Genomic DNA, 20,878 nt, shown 5'->3' with positions numbered 1-20,878 from the left:
CTCTGGATAAAGGTAAGTGGCTGAAGGGGGGCCCTGAGGGAGGGATCTAAGGATTATATAGTGTCAGGAAAATGAGTTTGTTTTCCTGACACTATAGTGATCCTTTAAGTCCATTCCCATTGGGCCTGAAGGATTCTGTACTTCTGATAGGACAGATCTTATTTGATATATTTTCTGTTCTAATGGTTTTGTTCCCTTGCAGGATCCCGCTGAAGAAGTTCAAGACCATCAGACACACAATAAGTGAGCACATGTCTATTGAAGAGCTCAGAAGCCGAGGAGCAGAACTTGTAAACTTAAAACAGAATCCAACATCCCCAGTGACGGAATTTCCTGAGAAACTCACCAACTATCTAGATGTGAGTGAAACATGGATATTCCATGTACTTCTCAATTAATGGTGCACCTAGATCCAAGAACTGTTTTAATCCCCAAAGTGTGAGGGTGGAACATGGTACGTTTAATTTATTATTAGGATAAATTAATCATTATTGGACAGTTAGGGCACAAATATGTAAGACTCCTGTGCTGGTATAGTCCTCTAGTAAGCCTAGTCTGTGTTTGTTACCTTCACTTCACACCCTCTATGGTACATTTCTAAAGTAGGGTAAAGGTTTATTACTATCTCGAATAGAGTATTTTTACAGATAATTTCAGTATGTATTTTGGTTCTAAGGTTGAGAGAGGGTAATGGTCGTATAATTTAGAAATCTAGAATAAAAATGTAACAAAGTTAGCATAGTTTTGGAATCTAGGTTAGAGCCTTGGTAATGTTAAATCAGTTGAGGGTTCTAAGAATAGCCTTGGAATTTAGAACAGACTGGCTGAAGGTAAAGTAGACTTATATGATGTGTAGTACAATATAGTTAATAGTAACAATTACATTTTAAGTATACATCATGGACTGCTATGACACGCAAAACAAGAACCTTCCCAGCATCAGTTCCTTTGTGCTTCTTTTAGGCTCAGTACTATGGTGAGATCTCCATTGGAACACCACCCCAGAAGTTTTCAATCCTTTTTGACACTGGTTCCTCCAATCTCTGGGTCCCCTCTGTCCAATGCTCCTTTTTCGACATTGCTTGCTGTGAGTATGATTTAAAAACAAGCGTGCCGTAGACCAAACGTTGGTGTCATATTGAATAATGTCATTCTTTCATAACTAAACCACTTCAGATCTGTTTGAATGTTATCTTTATTATTGATTTATCTCTATATCCAGAGCTTAATCAGTGCCATCAATTGTGTTTAAATATGTCTCTGGGTGCTAATTAAGCATTCACTTGGTCAAGTAATCCTCAAGTCATATCAGAACGCGTTATTTGTCCTTTCAGACCATGAATGGGGAATAGATCATCAATCAGGGAAATAGAGAACACTTCACAGTATACCAGCTTCAAGCAGAGACCCATTGCATCTTTACTCCTCTGATCTATGATGGCTTAGATATATGGCTCAGATGCATTTCAGAACTTCATTTAAATTCCATGTTAATGTTGAGGTCTCTGCAAGATAAAAAAAAAATAGGTTACTAAAATAAACACAGGGAATTAAGACACTTCGAATGTTTCAATGCTCTGTTTTAATTTCTCATTTCAAAAGCTACATGATATAAAATCTAGCCAAAAAATTTAAATATTGCCATTTTTAATGGGAAAATTGAAAATAATAGTAGCCTTTACAACTCTCCCTTCAAAAAAGAAAAGAAAAAACCTTTCCAAATATTCATGTCTGTCTTTAGTAAGATAGTACTAATTGTTGCTAATATTAATTAACTAATATTGCAATATTATATTGTTGCTCTCTTTGAATGTGGGAGAAGAGGGAGTTATATCGCTGACCTCCCCCTCCACCCCAAAATAGAGTATAAAGTGCAATACTGTTTTAGTTTTCTTGAAAGTTTGACAGTCAGGAGTCTGAATTAGATTTATTTGGACAAAGAGGGAAACTTTATTTTAAAGGGCCACTATAGGCACCCAGACCACTTCAGCTTAATGAAGTGGTCTGGGTGCCAGGTCCAGCTAGGGTTAACCCTTTTTTATATAAACATAGCAGTTTCAGAGAAACTGCTATGTTTATAATAGGCTTAATCCAGCCTCTAGTGGCTGTCTCATTGACAGCCACTAGAGGCGCTTGCGTGCGTCTCACTGTGAAAATCACAGGGAGAAGACGCCAGCGTCCATAGGAAAGCATTGTAAATGCTTTCCTATGAGACTGGCTGAATGCGCGTGCAGCTCCTGCCGCGCATGCGCATTCAGCCGAGGAGGCGGAGAGGAGGAGGAGGAGAGCAGGAGGAGAGCTCCCCACCCGGCGCTGGAAAAAGAGGTAAGTTTAACCCCTTCTACTCCATCCAGCCTGGCGGGAAGTGGACCCTGAGGGTGGGGGCAGCCTAGGGGCACTATAGTGCCAGGAAAACGAGTTTGTTTTCCTGGCACTATAGTGGTCCTTTAAGTGTTTGAGTGGAGGTGCAACCATAGCGGGCTGATCTGATTTATTTTTGGCGACTTAGCAATTTATGTAGCTAAAATGTAATTTAGAGCAAAAACAATGTCTCTTATTTACACAGACTGATTTCTAAACACATTTATTGTAGTTCAACCCTTTAATAACATTAGGATGTATTATTGAATCCTAACTCTACTGGGCTTTAATGACTGTAGGGCCTAATGACCTGTCCTGCAGATTTGGTGTGAGCAGGGTCAATTCTCTGCTCACACCATGGAGTACCAGGTAGCAATCGATACCTGGGGCACCTCACTGTCAGCTGGGGCTATTTTTATTGGCCCCAGACTTTGTCATGAGCTGTTTGCAGCCATGGAAGTAAGCGCGGCAAGTAGCTCTTTAAATAGACATTTAAATGCCTTTAAATAGATTGCGGTGTGAGCAGGGTTAAATTAATTCATTAGATACCTAGGGCTCTATTAGCTGGGGCCATGTTTAGCTGTCAGCACTACTTATAGCCACTGAAAGTAAGCACTACTTATAGCCCTTTAAATCTATAGAAAGCACTGCAACTGAGCAATCAACTCACTGGATCTGTTAATTGGGAGACCCCCAGGATCTTAACAGACCATGGAGAGTCTCCCTTCATGCCGCAATGGCATTTTGGTCAGTGCTGGACTCTGTAAGTGGCCAGCACCGATGGGCATACTATATTCAATTGAAAAGATATAAAGCTGTCATACTGAAAATAGCACATCACTCTGTTTTAGCTTAGATTTTCCTTTGCCAATATCAGAACTGATTATTAGCAGAGGGAAATGGTTGAAATTAGGATTAAATTAGGGATTAAGGTTAGGGATTAAGGTTACGTATAAAGACAATGTCACTGTAATCTCTGTTGCTGTGGAGTTCTAATATACACTCAGACAAACCAACAATATGGAGCTCCTAGAAAAGAGGGACATTAGGATAGAGGAACAGATGGATTTGGATCAAATAATAGGGATTGTTCCTCCTAAATAGGGACACTTGGGAGATATGCTCTGTTGCCAGATTGCTATATTATTGAGGGTCACTGAACACATTTTCTGTGATTTTGACAGCCAGTATGGATTGGGAGCACCAATACAGCAAATTAAACATATCACATGATTTTATTTTACCCATATAGTCTGTCCATTGATTACATTTTGAAACAGATGCTAAAACACTCCAGCAAATGGCAAACACTCCAAATCATAAGGTTCAAAACCTGGTAGCTAATTTTGCATCCACCACTAATTTACATTTAATTCCTTGCAATCAATAATGTTATTTTCAAACCTCAGCTTGTTTGACTTTACATATTGCAAATGACTTTATCCACTAAATGTCAAATTGTAGTTGACTGAAAACCAGAATTAAAAATATAGCAGAGAAAAAAAAAGATTTTGAGACTATTTCTAGGAAGTTGTTTGTGTTTATTATTGATAAACAAAGCAAGCCCTGACCATAAATGAAGTTGTAACTACAAACATTAGTTGGCAGCCTCCTCTGAATCTGAAACAGAGTGTATGAACCTCTCTTATTTCCACCAAGTGCTCTATTTTTTTTTTTATAAAATACATTAAAAAAAAAGCAGGGACTACTTTTCCTCATGTTTAGGAGCCAAGTTGACAAAACATGACAATGGGCGAAGCTTAAAGCAAGGTTTGGTTTCAATTGTCAATCTAATTTACCCACAATCCTCAGTGAAATAATTTCCACAGAAAGGCAAACAGCAGACATAATGGGCAAAGGAAAACATATGTTGGAACCCCAAACTCACAAATCCCAGTACAACAAATGAAGATAATATTCAGTATTACTGGTCCATAGAATGACGCAATAGAATAGTCGGCGATAGCCAAGTTCAAGGGCTGGAGATATTAGAGAAAATGGATAACAAGCTCAGAATAAATAAGAAAATGACCCAAGGTCAAACCAGGGAATAGTAAATATAAAAGCGCTATTGGACTAACAAGAACCACAACAGGGGCAACAAAGGGCATTCAGAGGGGGTTTAAATAGGAAGGACTACTGTTTCACTGGCTTGTGTCATACTCGACAAAAGACGCAAGAATGGCAGAATGCCAGTATGACGTCACTAATGACCTCATTGAAACTTGAAAGTGGCAAACTCGCTTCCATATTCATGTCACAAGGCCGGCGACACAGAAAGCAAAAAAGGAGACCTGTTCCGATGAAATGGAGGAATAAGGAAATTTACAAAATAAAAATTAAAAATACATGAGAAGGCCATTTTAATACAGTGATTGTCCTAGTAAATGTCTGCTAACATTCCATGGTGTCTTTAGAAAAAGGTTCCAGTTATTTATATTTAATGTATCACACAATTGCTTTGTCTTTTGTGACAATACAGTTCTCTGTGATCTTTCACTTTATATACTGGCCCACCTTGATTCTTTTCTTATAACCCAGGGTTTCACAACAAATATAAATCCAAGGATTCCAGCACCTACAGAGAAAATCACACAGATTTTGCTATTCACTATGGAACGGGCAGCCTCACAGGATTCCTGAGTCAAGACACTGTTACGGTAAGTCTTTACGTACATAACGAGTCCCATATCAGACAACCAACATAATAACGTTTGAAATATTGAATTTAATGTGAACAACCATTATATTAGCAATTCTAAACAAACGAAAAAAGATTCAATTTCTCAGTTGATGTATAATAAAAAATGTCACTTGTGGAAGAGATTGTTCCCTAAAATGTCATGGTTACATGGTAGGATTTACTAATGCTGGAATATATTTGGAAGCTCTGCCCTGCATATTCGCAGTACCTCCCCCTTCCCTTCCCTCTTTGTAATAGTTGGTTCTGGTGATGGAGGTTCAATGGCCACTCTGGGCCTGGCCTGACCCATAATGAAGGATTGGTGACACCGTGGTTCTACACCAGTCCTGTCCTAGCAGTTGACTATGTAGTCTCCTTTACATTCCAGTCGTTATCAGAGCATTGTTTTGTGTATACACCTTTATAACAAAAAATTGAAGTATTTTGCATAGGTCAATAAAACCTTTATCAGCCTCTGAAAATAAACACAATGTGCCACAATTTAGGAGGAGGGATCAAAAATATAAAGTAATACAGAATTAAACCGTGTGTGTGTATATCATGCAATCTATATGTGAATCTATACATTGCGTACTGATAGTAGATCCTAGTATTGAAAGCCATTAACTATTTATGTAATCTTGGGATAGAGAGAGAAAAAGTCAAATTAGCCACACACTAATTGCAGTTCACCAACCAGTCTGAAAATAATCTCCTGAAAAATGTAATTTTTAGTTAACCTTCAATAGCATTTACTAGTATAAACAACAATATGCCACGACGAATACCATTGTTTAATTTATTTATAAGAGCCAATGGATATCACCATTTTATGACTCCTTTCCAAACAATGTTCTTCTTGACAGATTGGCGGTCTTAAAATCCAGAATCAAACTTTTGCTGAGGCCATCAAGCAACCTGGTATTGTGTTTGTTGCTGCTCGGTTTGATGGTATCCTGGGGATGGGTTACCCAAATATTTCGATTGATAGAGTGCTCCCAGTTTTTGACAACATGATGAGCCAGAAGCTGGTGGAAAAGAATGTGTTTTCATTTTACCTGAACAGGTCAGAGACAAGTGCATTTTATTATATATGTAGCTCTGTCATATTCTGCAACTCCATACAATTTGAACATAAAATAAAAACAAAGACATTTATGAGAGTACAACATGGGGGGCAATGGAAGATCCCTCATGACTGCAAGATCTTTCACAGAGATCTTACACTATTGCACACTGATTGCATAATAATCAAGGAGATCCTTTTCCCCCCATCAGTCGTCAAGATGTGGAGATGGAGGCTCTGCCCAGTGCCACATATCGCCAGTATTTAGTAATTAGACTATCATTTCAATTAGAGGCTAATATAGTCTTTGAGTTTTTAATAAAAATTCTCTTTTTGTCAGTTTAGTGACAGTGCAGTTTAATATATTTGTCTCTGAATTTAATTTGCACATTTTAAATTAAAACTTCATTGCTCAAGGCTGGAGCTGACCTCAGTTCATAATGAATAAAATACACACACACACACACAAAAAATAAAAATAATATAAACAATGATAATATCAGACATAAACATGTCAATTTCCCTTTTATTTTTTCCTACAAAGACTAGGAAGTGATCAAGAGGAGGTATGCAATCGTAGTGCTGTGCGTTTTTTGCATATACCACGGCCCAGTTTATTTTACCTTGATTTATGCTTGATTCATGACTGTAGTACAAGCCATAAGAGAATGTCACACGCATATAGAGCAAGTCATCATAGATAACAGACAGCCAGGGGAAAGTACTGCTTCATATTATGAATTCACTGAATAGGGTGGTGTTGAGAGTTGTGTTCTATATCACAAGAATATAAGAACACGATCAAATGTGCTCAAACCAGATTATAGGCAACTGGCATAGATTGTGACTGTACTTGGAGTTATATTATACAGACAATAAAAGGGGACCGTAAGCAAGGTGTTATCTAAGTCTCCATATACTTATGAGAGCCTTGGCAGTCATGCATGGGTTACTGTGGTTTTCTGCCTTGTGAACATATAACTGGTGTGAATTAAAAGCTGGTGTGACACTCCAGACCCCTAAAGCAGTTAAAGGAACACTTTAGTTTTAGTAATACATATTTGTTTTTTCTAACACTATAGTGTCCCTATGCCACTGTTAAAAACAAAACAAACAAAAAAACTCTTTCACTTACATTTTCCTCTGCCAACGGCAGCCAACAGAGGGAATCTCTTGTGCATGTCCGGTGAGCGCCACGCACGCCTTAGGCCTTCCCCATTGGAAAGCATTGCCTCACTGAGCTGCAATCGGAAGTCAGTGATTGGACAGCTATAAAAAGTCTGGGCGGGTTTAGAAGGGGAGGGCTTGCAAAGGCAGCAGACATTGACAAGATGTCTTGCAAGCTGTTTTAGATATAAGATAGGATATAATTAAATGCATGCATGTTCAGGGATATATCTACAAAACCTGTGATTTAAATGTTTTATTTTTTATTTTGGCAGTGTAGTGTCCCTTTAACATCCACCCCTACATGGTTAACTTATTAGATTCCATTGTTTTTAATCAAGGGACCCGGAAGCAGCAGTTGGAGGGGAGCTACTTTTGGGAGGTACTGATCCAAAATACTACACAGGAGACTTTCATTACTTGAATGTTACCCGCATGGCTTATTGGCAAATCAAAGCAGATGAGTAAGTAACAAATATTGTTTGTTCCAGTATGGCTTTACATGTACAAAAATACAAACAGCAACAAAATGTGTGGTGTATTAAGATTTGTGCATTTAATGTATGAAAAACCACCAGTGTTAAAAATATTAATCAAATAGCTTATATTCAATACAATTAAGGACCTTAACAACTCATATACTGTATAGGCATCACAATGATCAGAATGTAAAGTAGTATCTTCCAAACTTTAATCACTTTAAAAACATATAAAAATATAACAGAGTAAAATCACAGAAACCAAAGCAATAAAAAGGATAATATAGTTACATAGTTACATAGCTGAAAAGAGACTTGAGTCCATCAAGTTCAGCCATCCTCACATGTGTTTTTTTTTTTTTGCTGTTGATCCAAAAAAAAAAGGCAAAAAACCCAATTGGAAGCACTTCCAATTTTTCAACAAACTATGAAACAAATTCCTTCTTGACCCCAGAGTGGCAGTCAGATGTATCTTTGGATCAAGAAGCTATTACCCTACATTGAAAAATTATGTCCTTGAATAATCTGTTTTTGCAAGTATGCATCTAGTTGCGGTTTGAACATCTGTATGGACTCTGATAAAACAACTTCTTCAGGCAGAGAATTCCACATCCTGATTGTTCATACAGTAAAAAAAACCTTTTCTTTGCCTTAGACGAAATCTTCTTTCTTCCAGTCTAAACACATGACCTTGTGTCCTATGTAAAGTTAGGTTTGTGAATAGATTTCCATACAATGGTTTGTATTGGCCATGAATATATTTGTATAATGTTATCATATCCCCTCTGAGGCAACATTTTTCTAAACTAAAGAGGTTTAAATATGTTAACCTTTCTTCATAGCGGATATGTTCCATTCATTTTATTAATGTTGTAGCCCGCCTCTGCACTTTTTTCTAGTGTCATAATATCCTTCTTTAGAACAGGTTCCCAAAATTGCACAGCATATTCAATATGTGGTCTTACCAGTGATTTATAAAGAGGCAAAATGATATTCTCATCCCGAGAATGAATGCCCTTTTTCATCCAAGACATATATGGCACTCACAAACACTGAGCCACTAACAGTGGGCAGAAGAACACGTGGATAGGTCTGAAAGACCTCCAATATTCAGCTGAAAATTGTTCCAGTGACATGTCCAGTGTCTTCTCTTCTTTTCTGCCTAGATTCCACATTCCTTGCAATAGGGGGAATCTTCTTTCCTGGTGACTGATCAATGTTCAGGCTGGGGTGTATCAGGTCACATCAATGCTCCAAATCCGACCAGTTTCATCCTTTAAGACTTTATCAAGGAACAGCCTGTTTGTGATGGTAAAAAGTCCCGTCTTTTAACCCTTAAGGACCAAACTTCTGGAATAAAAGGGAATCATGACATGTCACACATGTCATGTGTCCTTAAGGGGTTAAACCCATCCAATCATAGTTCAATTGGCTATACCACATGTTTCCTATTAAAACTTCCATATATGGTTACAAGAAAAGCTCAACTGGAATGGGTGTAAATTATGTGGTATAAAGGGTACTTGGTGCTCTTAAGGAAAAAAAATCTGTTCCCCCACCGGATATATAAACACACAGAAAATAGAGAAATCCAAGGCACACCAAAATTTGCACATACAAATGTTTTTATTAATGCAATATAGTTTAACAGAAGGAGAAGTACATAAAACTGTGCAAAATATGAGAGAGCAATTGTCCCAGAACCACATAAGAATAACAGTAAAGTGCTAAAAGTTATTGCATACACCCACAGAATATGGTATACTAACCAAGACCAAGAGAAATGACAGCCCCGACGTTTCAGCCCTTAAGTCTTCCTCAGGGCGACCTCTCCACCTGAGAAAGGCTTAAGGGCTAAAACGTTGGGGCTGTCATATTCTCTATTTCCTATTAAAACTTCAAATCTGACTTCTAGTCATTGTTCATGTGCCTTCTTTCATGTATTAAAGAAACACTGTAGTGTTAATGCTAGAGTGTCCTTGTACCTATCTAGTTTAGTGCCGCCGCCCCACCTGTTCACTATAAAATTAATTTAAACAGTGAGTGCCGCATGCGCGAACAAGCTGACCCATAGGAACGCTGAATTTTTTCTACGAGCTTCAATTGATGACGTTGAACATCAAATGTGAATTTTACCTAGTCAGTGCCGCAGTAGTGCCCCTAGTGGCTGTCAGGGTTCCAGCCATTAGAGATGTGTTTAACCCTTCACGTTAAACATTATCAGCTCTGCAAAATGGCAATTTGTGAAGGGCTGAGATGACAAGACCACTTCACCCAGGCTACCTCATTGAGATGAAGTGGCCTGGGTGACTTTAGTGATCCTTTCACGCTCAACTTCCTGCTAAACCGCTGTGTAACATATAATAAAACTCCCCTGGAACCAGAGACTCTCATTTTGATTCCACAGATATTGATACAACAGGGTCTCATTATATTCGTGTTTTGCTCCATAAAACACAAATCATTAAATTGACCACGCATTCAAAAAAAATAAAAAGCCTGTTTGAACATCCAACACAAGAATTGTATAGAGTTTATTCCCGAAGTAGCAGATGTAGTGAATAGAAAGTCAAATTGCAAGATTTAGGCCAAAATAGAAAGTTTGAATACCAAAATTCAAGCCAAGCAGTGACTATAAAAGAGTTGGCAAATTGTTCCGGTTTTCAATGTACATCTATTGCTTGTTTAGTGAATATATCCATGTGTGTTTTAATCATCTTCATTCTGAGAAATAATGACTATGACCTTTAACATTTGTAGTAAATTTAAACCACATTCACAAATACACAAGTAGGGATGTGCATGGGCACAAAATTGGGTTCGGAAATTCAGGTAAGTAAAAAATGTTGTCTGCTTCGTCAATTCGGACCAATGGCATTCGGTTCGGCACTTACGAACTACTGAACTTTAGCAAATCGGAACTCCGGACATTCGTAAGCATCTGAATATGCGAATTACATGGAACAAATTGCACATGTCTAGTAAGTGGTTGTGGTGGCAACCATAACCCTGAGCCCTAACCCTAAACCCTAACCCTCTCTCTTGTTTTGCCACTTTTCCGAAATCCGAAGCCCTTCGGAAATTCGGAACTTCAGCAATTCGCTTCGGTTCCGCACTTCCGAACTTTCACGAAATTCATCCGAATGTAAATTCGTAACGAAACGAATTGCACATGTCTATACACAAAGCAGCTATTCAAACAAGGTCTCCGGCCTGTACAATACCTGTACAATATATGAAGGTGAAGGAATTTTTTTCCTGGAGAATCCAATTTGCCCTCCGACAGTAGCGCATTGCAGCCTGCTTAAAAAAAAAAACACATCCTTTTTCACTGTGAATGAGAGACCATAACAAATAGATTTTGGCATCTACAGACCTCATTGAAAATGTTTAATTCCTGTTTTATAATAGCCTGAATTTCACTTTCGCCAAAAGATTTTTTTAAATTTAAAAAAAACAACCTTTTTTGTCAATATTCTTTTTTTTTCCTAATTATTTATTTCTGCTTCATTAGCCATTTCTTCCGTCTCTCCTTCACAAACTGCAGTGTATCCATTTTTTTAAAAAAATCTTTTGCTGTATTGTAAAGGCATTGCACATATTAACTAGTCAACAGAAGGATTAAATCCACCAATGCAATCACACTGAGACATTCCCCTATGATCAATCTCGGGTGGCTGTGTTACACCGCATGGTCACTGGATTCCATGTGCGTGGCTCCTACAATACAATGTTGTTCAACATAGCTTCCAAGTGCATTTTGCTCATGCAATCTCAACTTTATTAAGCCATTGCTAAAGCTCAAAATGTACGAACGAAACACGTTTGGAAGCTCTAATGAGCAACATTGTATTGTTAGGAGACATGCAGAGGCAAGGGACAGGGAATCTAGCAGCTGTTTATCTGTTGGCTTTTTTTTTTCTTTTTTGCAATGAAACATTCATGCACACGTACACGTCATGTGTATAAACATTCATGTCTACACAAATACACTCACAAATGCATATACTTATATTTATGCTAGTACATTCAAGGTATCCCAGTGGGTCCTAGGGATAGTTATATAAATGATCTAGGTTAAAAAAGCCTCAAGTCCATCAAATTCAGCCTTTCACATTGAATTCATTTCAAAATACATCTGTATTGCTGTTCTTTATTGAAAAGAAGGAGAAAACCCCACTGATTTTAAATTGTGATGCAAATAAGGGACACATGTTCCTTCTTGACTACAATACAATATTTCCTAGACTCCATAAACTGTTACTTCACATATTAACTATTATATTTTCAATAGTCTCATTAAAAAAAATAAAGATATATTATACTTTTATATATTAACTATCTTATATTGTTTTTCCTGTATTCCATTCTTCAGTCTTATATTGTTCCCCTGTTACAATTTCTATGCCAGCGTTGAACTTACTGTATCTCTTCTCTGCTGAAATATAAAATGCTAAGTATATCTTTTAAAACCATGTAACAAACAATCTACGTAAATACATACATTGAGTCTCCAAGGTTCCAAGTATTGGTCTTTCCATTGACCCAGCCACCCTCTGACTGATATCTAGGTTGCTCAGTAAATCTCCATCTTTAAACCACTTGATGCTGCCACAATGGATCATAAATCCTTTTCCTATTTATGGTTTATCAAAAAATAAACAATTAAGCGTCATAAATTATATTTGGCATTTTTTTTCTCCCCAGGATCAAAGTGGGCAGCCAGCTCACACTCTGTAAGGGAGGCTGCCAGGCGATCGTAGACACTGGAACCTCTTTAATGACTGGGCCTTCAGAAGAGATCAGAGCCCTCCACAGAGCAATTGGAGCTATACCACTCTTCAATGGAGAGGTTGGTATAAATACATTTTCTAAAATGTGCATTTAGCTCAATGACCATTTAGCCTGTTAATGAACATTGAAATGTCATGGAATCTTCCCTTCCTATTCCCCTTGATTACTAAAATAAATTATAAAATTATGATCCAGAGAAGGCTGACAAGATTCACAGGGTTATTCGCTAAAGTCCGAATGGCCCCGAAACAAATGGGACTAAACCATCTGACTGCATACAAGGCTATTAGGACTGCAAACTATGGACAGTGTTCATAGAGTTCAACAATGTCCAGATTTCGTAAATCATGCCCCAAACTGAATATAGTCTGGATATCAGCCGAACACGGCATGGCTGAAAAATGGACCGAATGAATTAATTCCAGACCTGAAGACATCAACTCTGGACTCAGACTTAAAAAAAATCCAAACAATTTGCCCGCTGGCAGCACTAGCAGAGACACAGGTTAATTTTGTGGTGACAGGCCAGCTCTTGGAGCCTGTTACATAACAGGGGAAGACATATTCCCCCCCCCCCCCCCCCATGCACATACCAGTAGGCCTTGGGTGGGGGCTACTTTAAATTTTAAGGGGAGGGACCTATTGTCCCCTCTCCTGGCCTCCATCCATGCCAGGGGGTTCGGGCACTAATATTTATAATACATGGAGAACTACCTATTTTCTCCTCCCCTTAATTAATAAAAAATAGTCATTGTCCAACCCCTCTAAATAATAGTAGGAACCTCAGGTGGCTAAGGGTCTCCAGTCACTTAGCTACCCCCTAAAATAAAGTCCCTATCTACCGTTCATCACCCTAATAATATTGAGGGGGCCAAAAAATAAAAACAGGCCACAACTAAAAGTATTCCATTTTCACCCATGGATGACTTACCACAGAATGAATGCTTATAGCATGGAAAGCCCTTATACAGGGCTATGATGGCTAATGCAAAGTGTGGGAAAATATAGCCAAGACCTCTCTTGATTGGATGGCTAGTAAACCAATTTCAGCCTATATAAGGGCTTTCCCTGCCATGAGCGCTTATTCTGCCTTTGGCCTTTTTTGGGACTTAAGAACAGAAGAATTTAAAGAAAGAAGATTTGAATGACACATATAATTATTATAATATATATATATATATATATATATATATATATATATACATATATATATATATATATATATATTTTACAGGTTTTAGATTGAAAGGTCTCTAATATTTGGAAGAGGCATGTTCACTCCTCCTATTTTATAATTAATTAGCTCCACCACCTGCCAGGATGGGGGCTGCAGGTGGGGTCAATAGGCTCCCCCCTTTATTATTGATATTACTCCTCCCCTCCCATCACCCATGTGTGGAGGCCAAGTGACAAGACAATAGGTCCACCCTTTATTAAATAAACTAGGACCCCTACCATCGCCTAGGTTTGGGGGCCATGGGGTGGACATTAGTTAAAGTATCCCCTACTCGATGCCCACAGGTGGGTGCACAGCGAGAGGCTATGTTTCTCCTCCGTTGTTTTATTTTCTAGAGATTAAAGTAATATGGTGGTTTTATTGACCCTCATAAGATTTCAATTTGTTTTTTTAAACTTTTTTAATGTGGCGGCTGACTAGCAAAGCAAGTGCTGGCCAGCCACCACATACTTAACACTTGCGCTTTTGCATGTGTTGCATGTTATGGAATCAGTTGGACTGACTGAATACTGACTGCATTTGGCTCTAGTAAATCTGAGAATTTTCAATGTGGTCAGAATGCTGTCATTGTCACTGGATTTTGTCCATATGGAATAATCCTGACCATGTTTAAATTAGAGGTGAGTAGCCAAATCTTAAATACATGCATGGGGGTAAACATTAATAAAATCTCACCTTCCGAAGATATTTTTAAATCATAATAACGGGGGGTCATCACATTTCTGGAATTCACACCATTGAATAAAACCCTGAAAATAATTTTTAGCAATTGGGTTCCAGAATCCAGTTTCGTACTGGCACAGACAGGGCACACATTGCATTGGAAAAAAACAGGAACATTGTTTTCTTGTTTCTCCTCCTCAGCATACTATGTTTAAGGACAGAAAAGGACAATGATTGACAGGGAGCCACGATGCAGCCACTCAGGTCCAGGACAGACTAAATATAGTGGTGTGAATTTCTACAATTCAATTTATTTCTAAGACCTCTCAAACACATATTTGTTGATAATATTTCAAATCCTGGGATGTGACCGGTCCCCTTTAATAAACGAAATTGGAGAAATCCAATTGAATAGCCAATTGTGAATTATACATAATATAGACAAAAATAGCATTTCACGTTTTGCTAGCCACAAAACTGGCCACTTTTTAACTGTTATAGATGCATTGGTTCTGATAATAACAGAATTGTATTTTTTCTACTAATATAAATAGCAATCACCCAAGAGGGATGCCTTCGAGTTTTAATATTGTAAAGTGCTACAGAATCTGTTGGCACTATAAAAATGGCAATAATATATATAAGTAATATATAAATGGCAATAATACCTACCTGAAGCCCCTGCAATAATAATAAATAATATATTCAACTCTGCTTAATTGCATTTTGCCGGTATTATAAAATGTGTTGTTAACACTATATATTCTTAAAATGTCATTAAGTTAGATGAATGGCTGTGTATATATATATATATATATATATATATCTCAATAGGGCTATAGTTCATCTTCAACTATACGTCCAATCTTTAAATATTTTCCCAGGATTCCTTATGAAAAACATTTCCAGTATGAATTAATTACCTTCTTTCCTGGGGTCCTTAGGGTGCCACTCCCATCTCCACCACTTCCAATGAAGATCCAGGAGCTCCTAAACCGAAGCATCAGTTAGTTCTCCTGAGCTAAACACTTCAGCGCAGCACTAGCTCATTGGCTGAGAGCAACAGACAGTTGATCACTCTCAGCCAATGAGCTAAGCCCTGCAAAGCTCAGCTTAGCTCAGATACAGACTTAGATTCTCTCTAAGACATCAAACTGTTCTAAAATGGCTGGGGCACTGGGGAACTCCTAACCTCATAAGTATGCTGTAGTGGTTATGGTGTTTGACATCTGAACCCTGCTACATTACCCTGTCCTCAGAATTCTTAATGTTTGAAACAATCCAAATAGAATATTATAGAATCCTGTGTATGGATTCCTGCAAACTGTATTAATATATTTCTGTATATTTATTTGTTTTAGTACATGATATTGTGCGATAAGATTGCTTCTCTACCTACTATTTCATTCACTCTGGGAGGAGTTCAGTACAACCTAACAGGGTCACAGTATGTACTAAAGGTAAGACCCAAATATGGCACATTATCCATTGATCCAAATATCCACATTGCTACTCACTACACACATGGTTCATATAAAACATAACGTTTGTTCCAATATTTGTTTTTAGTAAAGGCTGGTTCATTTGTGACTTTCGAGGTTGATTTGTGACTTTCGAGTGAATTGTTCATTTAACTGACACGCGCACTTGACTTATTTTAAGAATAATTTTATGTTTTATATCATGTGTCTGGGCTTCTAATTTTATTGCAGTTTGATAGTGTTTAATATGCTTTTATATATGCTTTCCTGCAGGATGTATAGGGATTTAGCTGTTGTTATTTTTCCATCAGGCAACAGGCTTGTCATAAGTTTTGAGGGTTGGTGGCGGCCGGTTGGATATTATTTATGTTTGAAACATTTTTTATTTGGAATTTTCATCGGGTTGAGCAGACAAAGGAACAAAAAAAATTCCAGTCAAGAAGACATGAAAAGCAACAACACATCATGTCACTGGTTCCAAATTATACCATCAAGCTCACGGCCAGCCTTAGGCCATTAGGCGCCCTGTGCGAAAAGTCTTCACGGCGCCCCCCACCAAGTTGCCTGTATACAGTCATACAAACAGTTACAGGCAGACAGTCACAGAGCCAAACACACAGTTAAAGGCACACAATCACGAACAGTTACAGGCACACAGTCATTCACACTCTGTTACAGGCATGCAGACACTCAGGCACGCTGATGAGCACACATACACACTCAGTTACACACACACACACACAAACTACCACTGCTACTTACCTCGTTCCATTATGGCTGGAAGGGGGAGTGGATGCAATTGGTTGTTGGGGAAGCATGGGCTCCTTCTTCCTTCCCTCTTCCTGTGCAGGGGCTTCGGGTAGGTATTAGCCCCACCTCCACATCACGGTAAGCCCCGCCTCACGATAAGCCCCGCCACCTCGATTTAAAAAAAATAAAAATACAAATTTATAGACCTGGGTGGAGAATGATTAATCCTCCACCCGGGTACCTGTTTTAGCTCCCCTGACACAGGCCATGTGCAAGCTGTGTTGGCCACATGGCGCCCCCTTGTCCATGGCGCTCTGTGCGGCCGCACAGCTTGCACACCCCTAAGGCCAGCCCTGATCAAGCTTCTTGCAAAAGCAAGCCCCTCCATGTGTTCCATCTCCCCAAGCCCTTCCATGTGTCCCATCTCCCCAAGCCCTTCCACGTGTCCCATCTCCCCAAGCCCTTCCACGTGTCCCATCTCCCCAAGCCCCTCCAGGTGTCCCATTCCTGCCCCCCAGCTCCCTACATGTGTCTCTCCACCTCCCCTCCTGTACCTGGTCTCCGACGTGGTACCACCGAGCAGACCCCCGCAACCATGGTAGTTACACCACTGCCACTGAACTAGTCATTCTACAAGGCAGAGGGAGAAAATTAGCAAATATCAGACAAAACCCCTATAAGGCTGAAGAGAAGAGAAGTGCCCTGAATAGGTATTAGTGGTGCAAGCTGGGGTTGGAATCTTAATTTTAGGCTGGATATTATTTAATAAATTTTTACTCTTCTTCACACAGATCACAAAGATGGGAAGAACCATTTGCCTTAGCGGTTTCATGGGTTTGGACGTGCCATCTCCTGCCGGACCATTTTGGATCTTTGGAGATGTCTTCATCGGTCAATACTACACTGTCTTTGACCGAGACAATAATCGTGTGGGCTTTGCAAAAGTAAAATAAGTACAAAGTGGGTGTCAATAGCTCCAAACATTTAGTGGGTTAATAGCATAAAATCAGTGTGCTGTGCCCCTATAAGCACTTTTCGTGATTAACCCAGAGCTGCAAATGTTGCAGGCTGTGTTAATCATGATGTTAGGGAAATTATAGAGATTTTTCTTAAAAAAAAAAAAAAAATTATTGGAGGAAACACTGTCAACGAGGATCATTTCTGAGCCTGACTTCAAATGGTCAAAGGCATTTGATGGAATGAAAACTCAATATAAAATTTCATTCTTTTTTTTTTCTTCTACACTAATGAGCTAAAAAACAAAACAGAAAAAAATAATTGTGTAGATACTATGAACAAGCAATATTGGCCATCAAGTTCCTAATGGGTTTTGAGGGAAAAGGCATTTACTCTTATTTAAAGTGAAATTCCATATGTCTGAGCTTTTTAAGTCAATATATTTTATAGATAAGTAATGCAGACCTAGTCTTCCAGTAAGTGGAGGGAATCAAGCAGCCTCTTTTTTTTTTTTTTTTTTTTAAGTGTTTTTCATGCCCTAAAAGACAAGAAAAATAGATTAATAAAACAAACGTTTCTTACATGTCATTGAACATATTTGCCTTTCAAAAATACAGCGATCTATCATTTATCTTTATCTCCTGTCTATTATCCCTACAATTTATACGAGTTAATGCTTAAAGGAACAATCCATGTACAAGAACCACATGGTGCCAGAAGTGCTCTGGGGCCTGCCCTATTGTAAATAGTCAAACTATTTTAGAATGTTTTGACTTCTTACCTGGGGTACACAAGACACTACTCCCTGCCACCTCTACTAACTATGGACATCCAGAAGTTCCTAAGCATGAACCTCCGTTAGCTCTCCTCAGCCAAGTCTTGCTTATGAACATCCAGCTCTCTGGAGTTAGTAATGGAGGCAGGGAGTGGTACCCGGTGGATCCCACTTCCGAAGTCAATCCATTCCAAAATGGTTGTATTACTTACAATGGGGCAGTAGAGGTTGATGTGTTTTTAGTGCTCTTTTAAAGGACTCTGCCCTAAGCATTTTTGCTGTTTGCGTTCTTAAACGCTGGGTCAGGACCAGAAAAAAAAATGTCCCCATGCCATTTTTAAAAGACCCTGGCCCACCATAATTATCAGGTCTCGGACAACTGCCGACAAACACTTTATTTACTGTACCGTAATGTCACTGCTTTCCTCAGAGCAATAAAGACCAGTCTGATAAAGTGTTTGGAGTATTTTTTTTGACATAAAGAGATCATTTCATTTCAGTGAAATTTCAATAGAATCAAGATATCAAGACAGCGCGGGGACTACTTAGTTTTATGCATGCAACAAATAATAGCAAAATATATCAAAAGGTGGGATCTCTGCTTGCCATTTCCCATCAGTCATCACTCAGGATAGCCATGGGTGAGAAGATCATAAGTGGAACCCATCATAGAGCCTCATTTTATTCTTCATCTGTGAGAGCACAAATGTGAAGTTTCTCCTAGTACCATCACCCGAGGAGAGGAATATGGGCAATATGTGGACAATGGAGACCTTCAGGTGCTTATATTTTCCTTCATCATCTCTCTCCCTGTGTGCCACAATACAAGAATCATGGGTTATTTGCCAAATATGATGTATACATAATTTTAATTTTTGCACGTATGTTGCAAACATTTTTAGAGGGAAATATCATTCAGAAAAGAAAACTATTCTTTGAATAGACACTGCAACAGTCTGATGTCACTGAAGCGGTGATAATGTCTGGAATCCACTGGCTCTGTCTTTTTTCAGTATTATCTGTTTTTAATGTTTTAATGCTAAATGAGAGTCCCCAAAAGCCAATCCCATTCCCTCTGTGCTGCTTTGACTTATGAGGAAGTGTTGGCCTAAATAGCATTTTGGTGGCTGTGATTGGCTGAGTATGAGTGTCAGCTCACCACTTTCAGCCTATCACAGCGCTCATTGCTGGAATGAATTGGTACTGCTAGAAGAAAAATTATTTAATGTCCGCCTTTTCAATTCGTCCAGAAGAGGCCGGTATGTGGACGTCCAAGGACCCTCAATCCATGTCAAACTTGCTTGAAAATGGTTTAACACTGAATGGAGGGACAGAGCCAGGGGATTGCAGGAACTGTAACTAACATGAGATGAAATGGTTAAAGTGCCAACAATGTCCCTTTAAGGACAATAATCTTTTTTGTATAAGGGACAGAAAGAGAGGTTTTAGTACATACTGTAACCAGCAAAAAACAAGTACTTTTTAAATGTAGAATGCTGCAAAATGTTTGTTTTTGTTTAAAAAAAATATATGCACTACTTAGCATTCAAAAATACAGCTAATTATATACGAAAAAGCTACGACATGCAGACAATTTGTGTTGGTACCTGGAGTGTCCCTTTAAGTAAAAAGTTCCCAATCTACACACATCTTGATGGTTGAAGATTAGCCGGTTTGTTTTTACAGTTTGTGTCTGCAAGTGCATATGCAGAGTTATGTTTACTAAACGATCACTTTTATTCAAAAGACAACTTGTTTGATCTCTGTGAAGACTGCTGCTGCTGTTGTCTCTGTTTAGTAATAAGACGCGTTGTCTCTGTAATCAGGTACACTATAAATGCTCAGAACATCAAAAGGAAAGAGAAGGGGGTTGCAAGCCCAAAGCATTTGCTAGAAATAAGAGATCAGAAAAATGCACGTTACCAAGTTAATGTATATCAGACTTCTCAGCGTGCATTGCGGATGTATGCAGGGACGTAATAGCCGCTAGGTATTTGCATTGGGTGTCACTTTCCAGGGGGCTGCAAAAAACGCCGCCCCCAAATGCCAAGGCAAATGTCTTGTTAAGCCTGGCGGCTAACTAACAGTCCAGACAGGCGGGCGGCGCTAGCGAGGGAGCTGAGCAGAGAGCTCACTAATCAGTGCTCCGGCTCCCGCCATCACTCTGCGGCGCGCGAGGGAACTGAACAGGAGAATCAGTGCTCCCCCACTGGACCCCAGGGAAAGGGAGAACTCCCCACCCCAGCATTCCCAAAGGTAAGGAGGCTGGGGGGATTGAATTTAAAAAAAAAAAATTGTGTGTGTGTCTGTTAGTGAGTGTGTGTGTCTGTTAGTGTGTGTGTGTGTGTGTATGTCTGTTAATGAGTGTGTGTGTGTGTGTGTGTGTGTCTGTTAGTGAGTGTGTGTGTGTGTGTGTCTGGTAGTGTGTATGTGTGTGTATTTAGAAGGGGGGGGGCACCTGAGCT

General features: G+C 38.9%; 1 protein-coding gene across 1 annotated transcript in view; it reads left to right on the top strand.

The window, feature by feature from the left end:
* The window catches only part of LOC134577830 (cathepsin D-like), a 32,465-nt gene extending 13,597 nt beyond the window's left edge, over nucleotides 1-18,868 (top strand). The window contains exons 2-9 of the mRNA XM_063436726.1: nucleotides 203-359; nucleotides 964-1,087; nucleotides 4,903-5,021; nucleotides 5,911-6,110; nucleotides 7,619-7,741; nucleotides 12,464-12,608; nucleotides 15,812-15,910; nucleotides 17,473-18,868. Coding sequence (XP_063292796.1) covers nucleotides 203-359; nucleotides 964-1,087; nucleotides 4,903-5,021; nucleotides 5,911-6,110; nucleotides 7,619-7,741; nucleotides 12,464-12,608; nucleotides 15,812-15,910; nucleotides 17,473-17,634 — 1,129 coding nt within the window. The 3' untranslated portion in view covers nucleotides 17,635-18,868. The remainder of the gene's footprint in view (nucleotides 1-202; nucleotides 360-963; nucleotides 1,088-4,902; nucleotides 5,022-5,910; nucleotides 6,111-7,618; nucleotides 7,742-12,463; nucleotides 12,609-15,811; nucleotides 15,911-17,472) is intronic.
* The last annotated feature ends 2,010 nt before the right edge of the window (nucleotides 18,869-20,878 follow it).

This window comes from Pelobates fuscus, chromosome 11 (genome assembly GCF_036172605.1).
Source record: "Pelobates fuscus isolate aPelFus1 chromosome 11, aPelFus1.pri, whole genome shotgun sequence".
NCBI classification, from domain to species: domain Eukaryota; kingdom Metazoa; phylum Chordata; class Amphibia; order Anura; family Pelobatidae; genus Pelobates; species Pelobates fuscus.
This window is presented reverse-complemented; position numbering and strand designations above follow the sequence as displayed.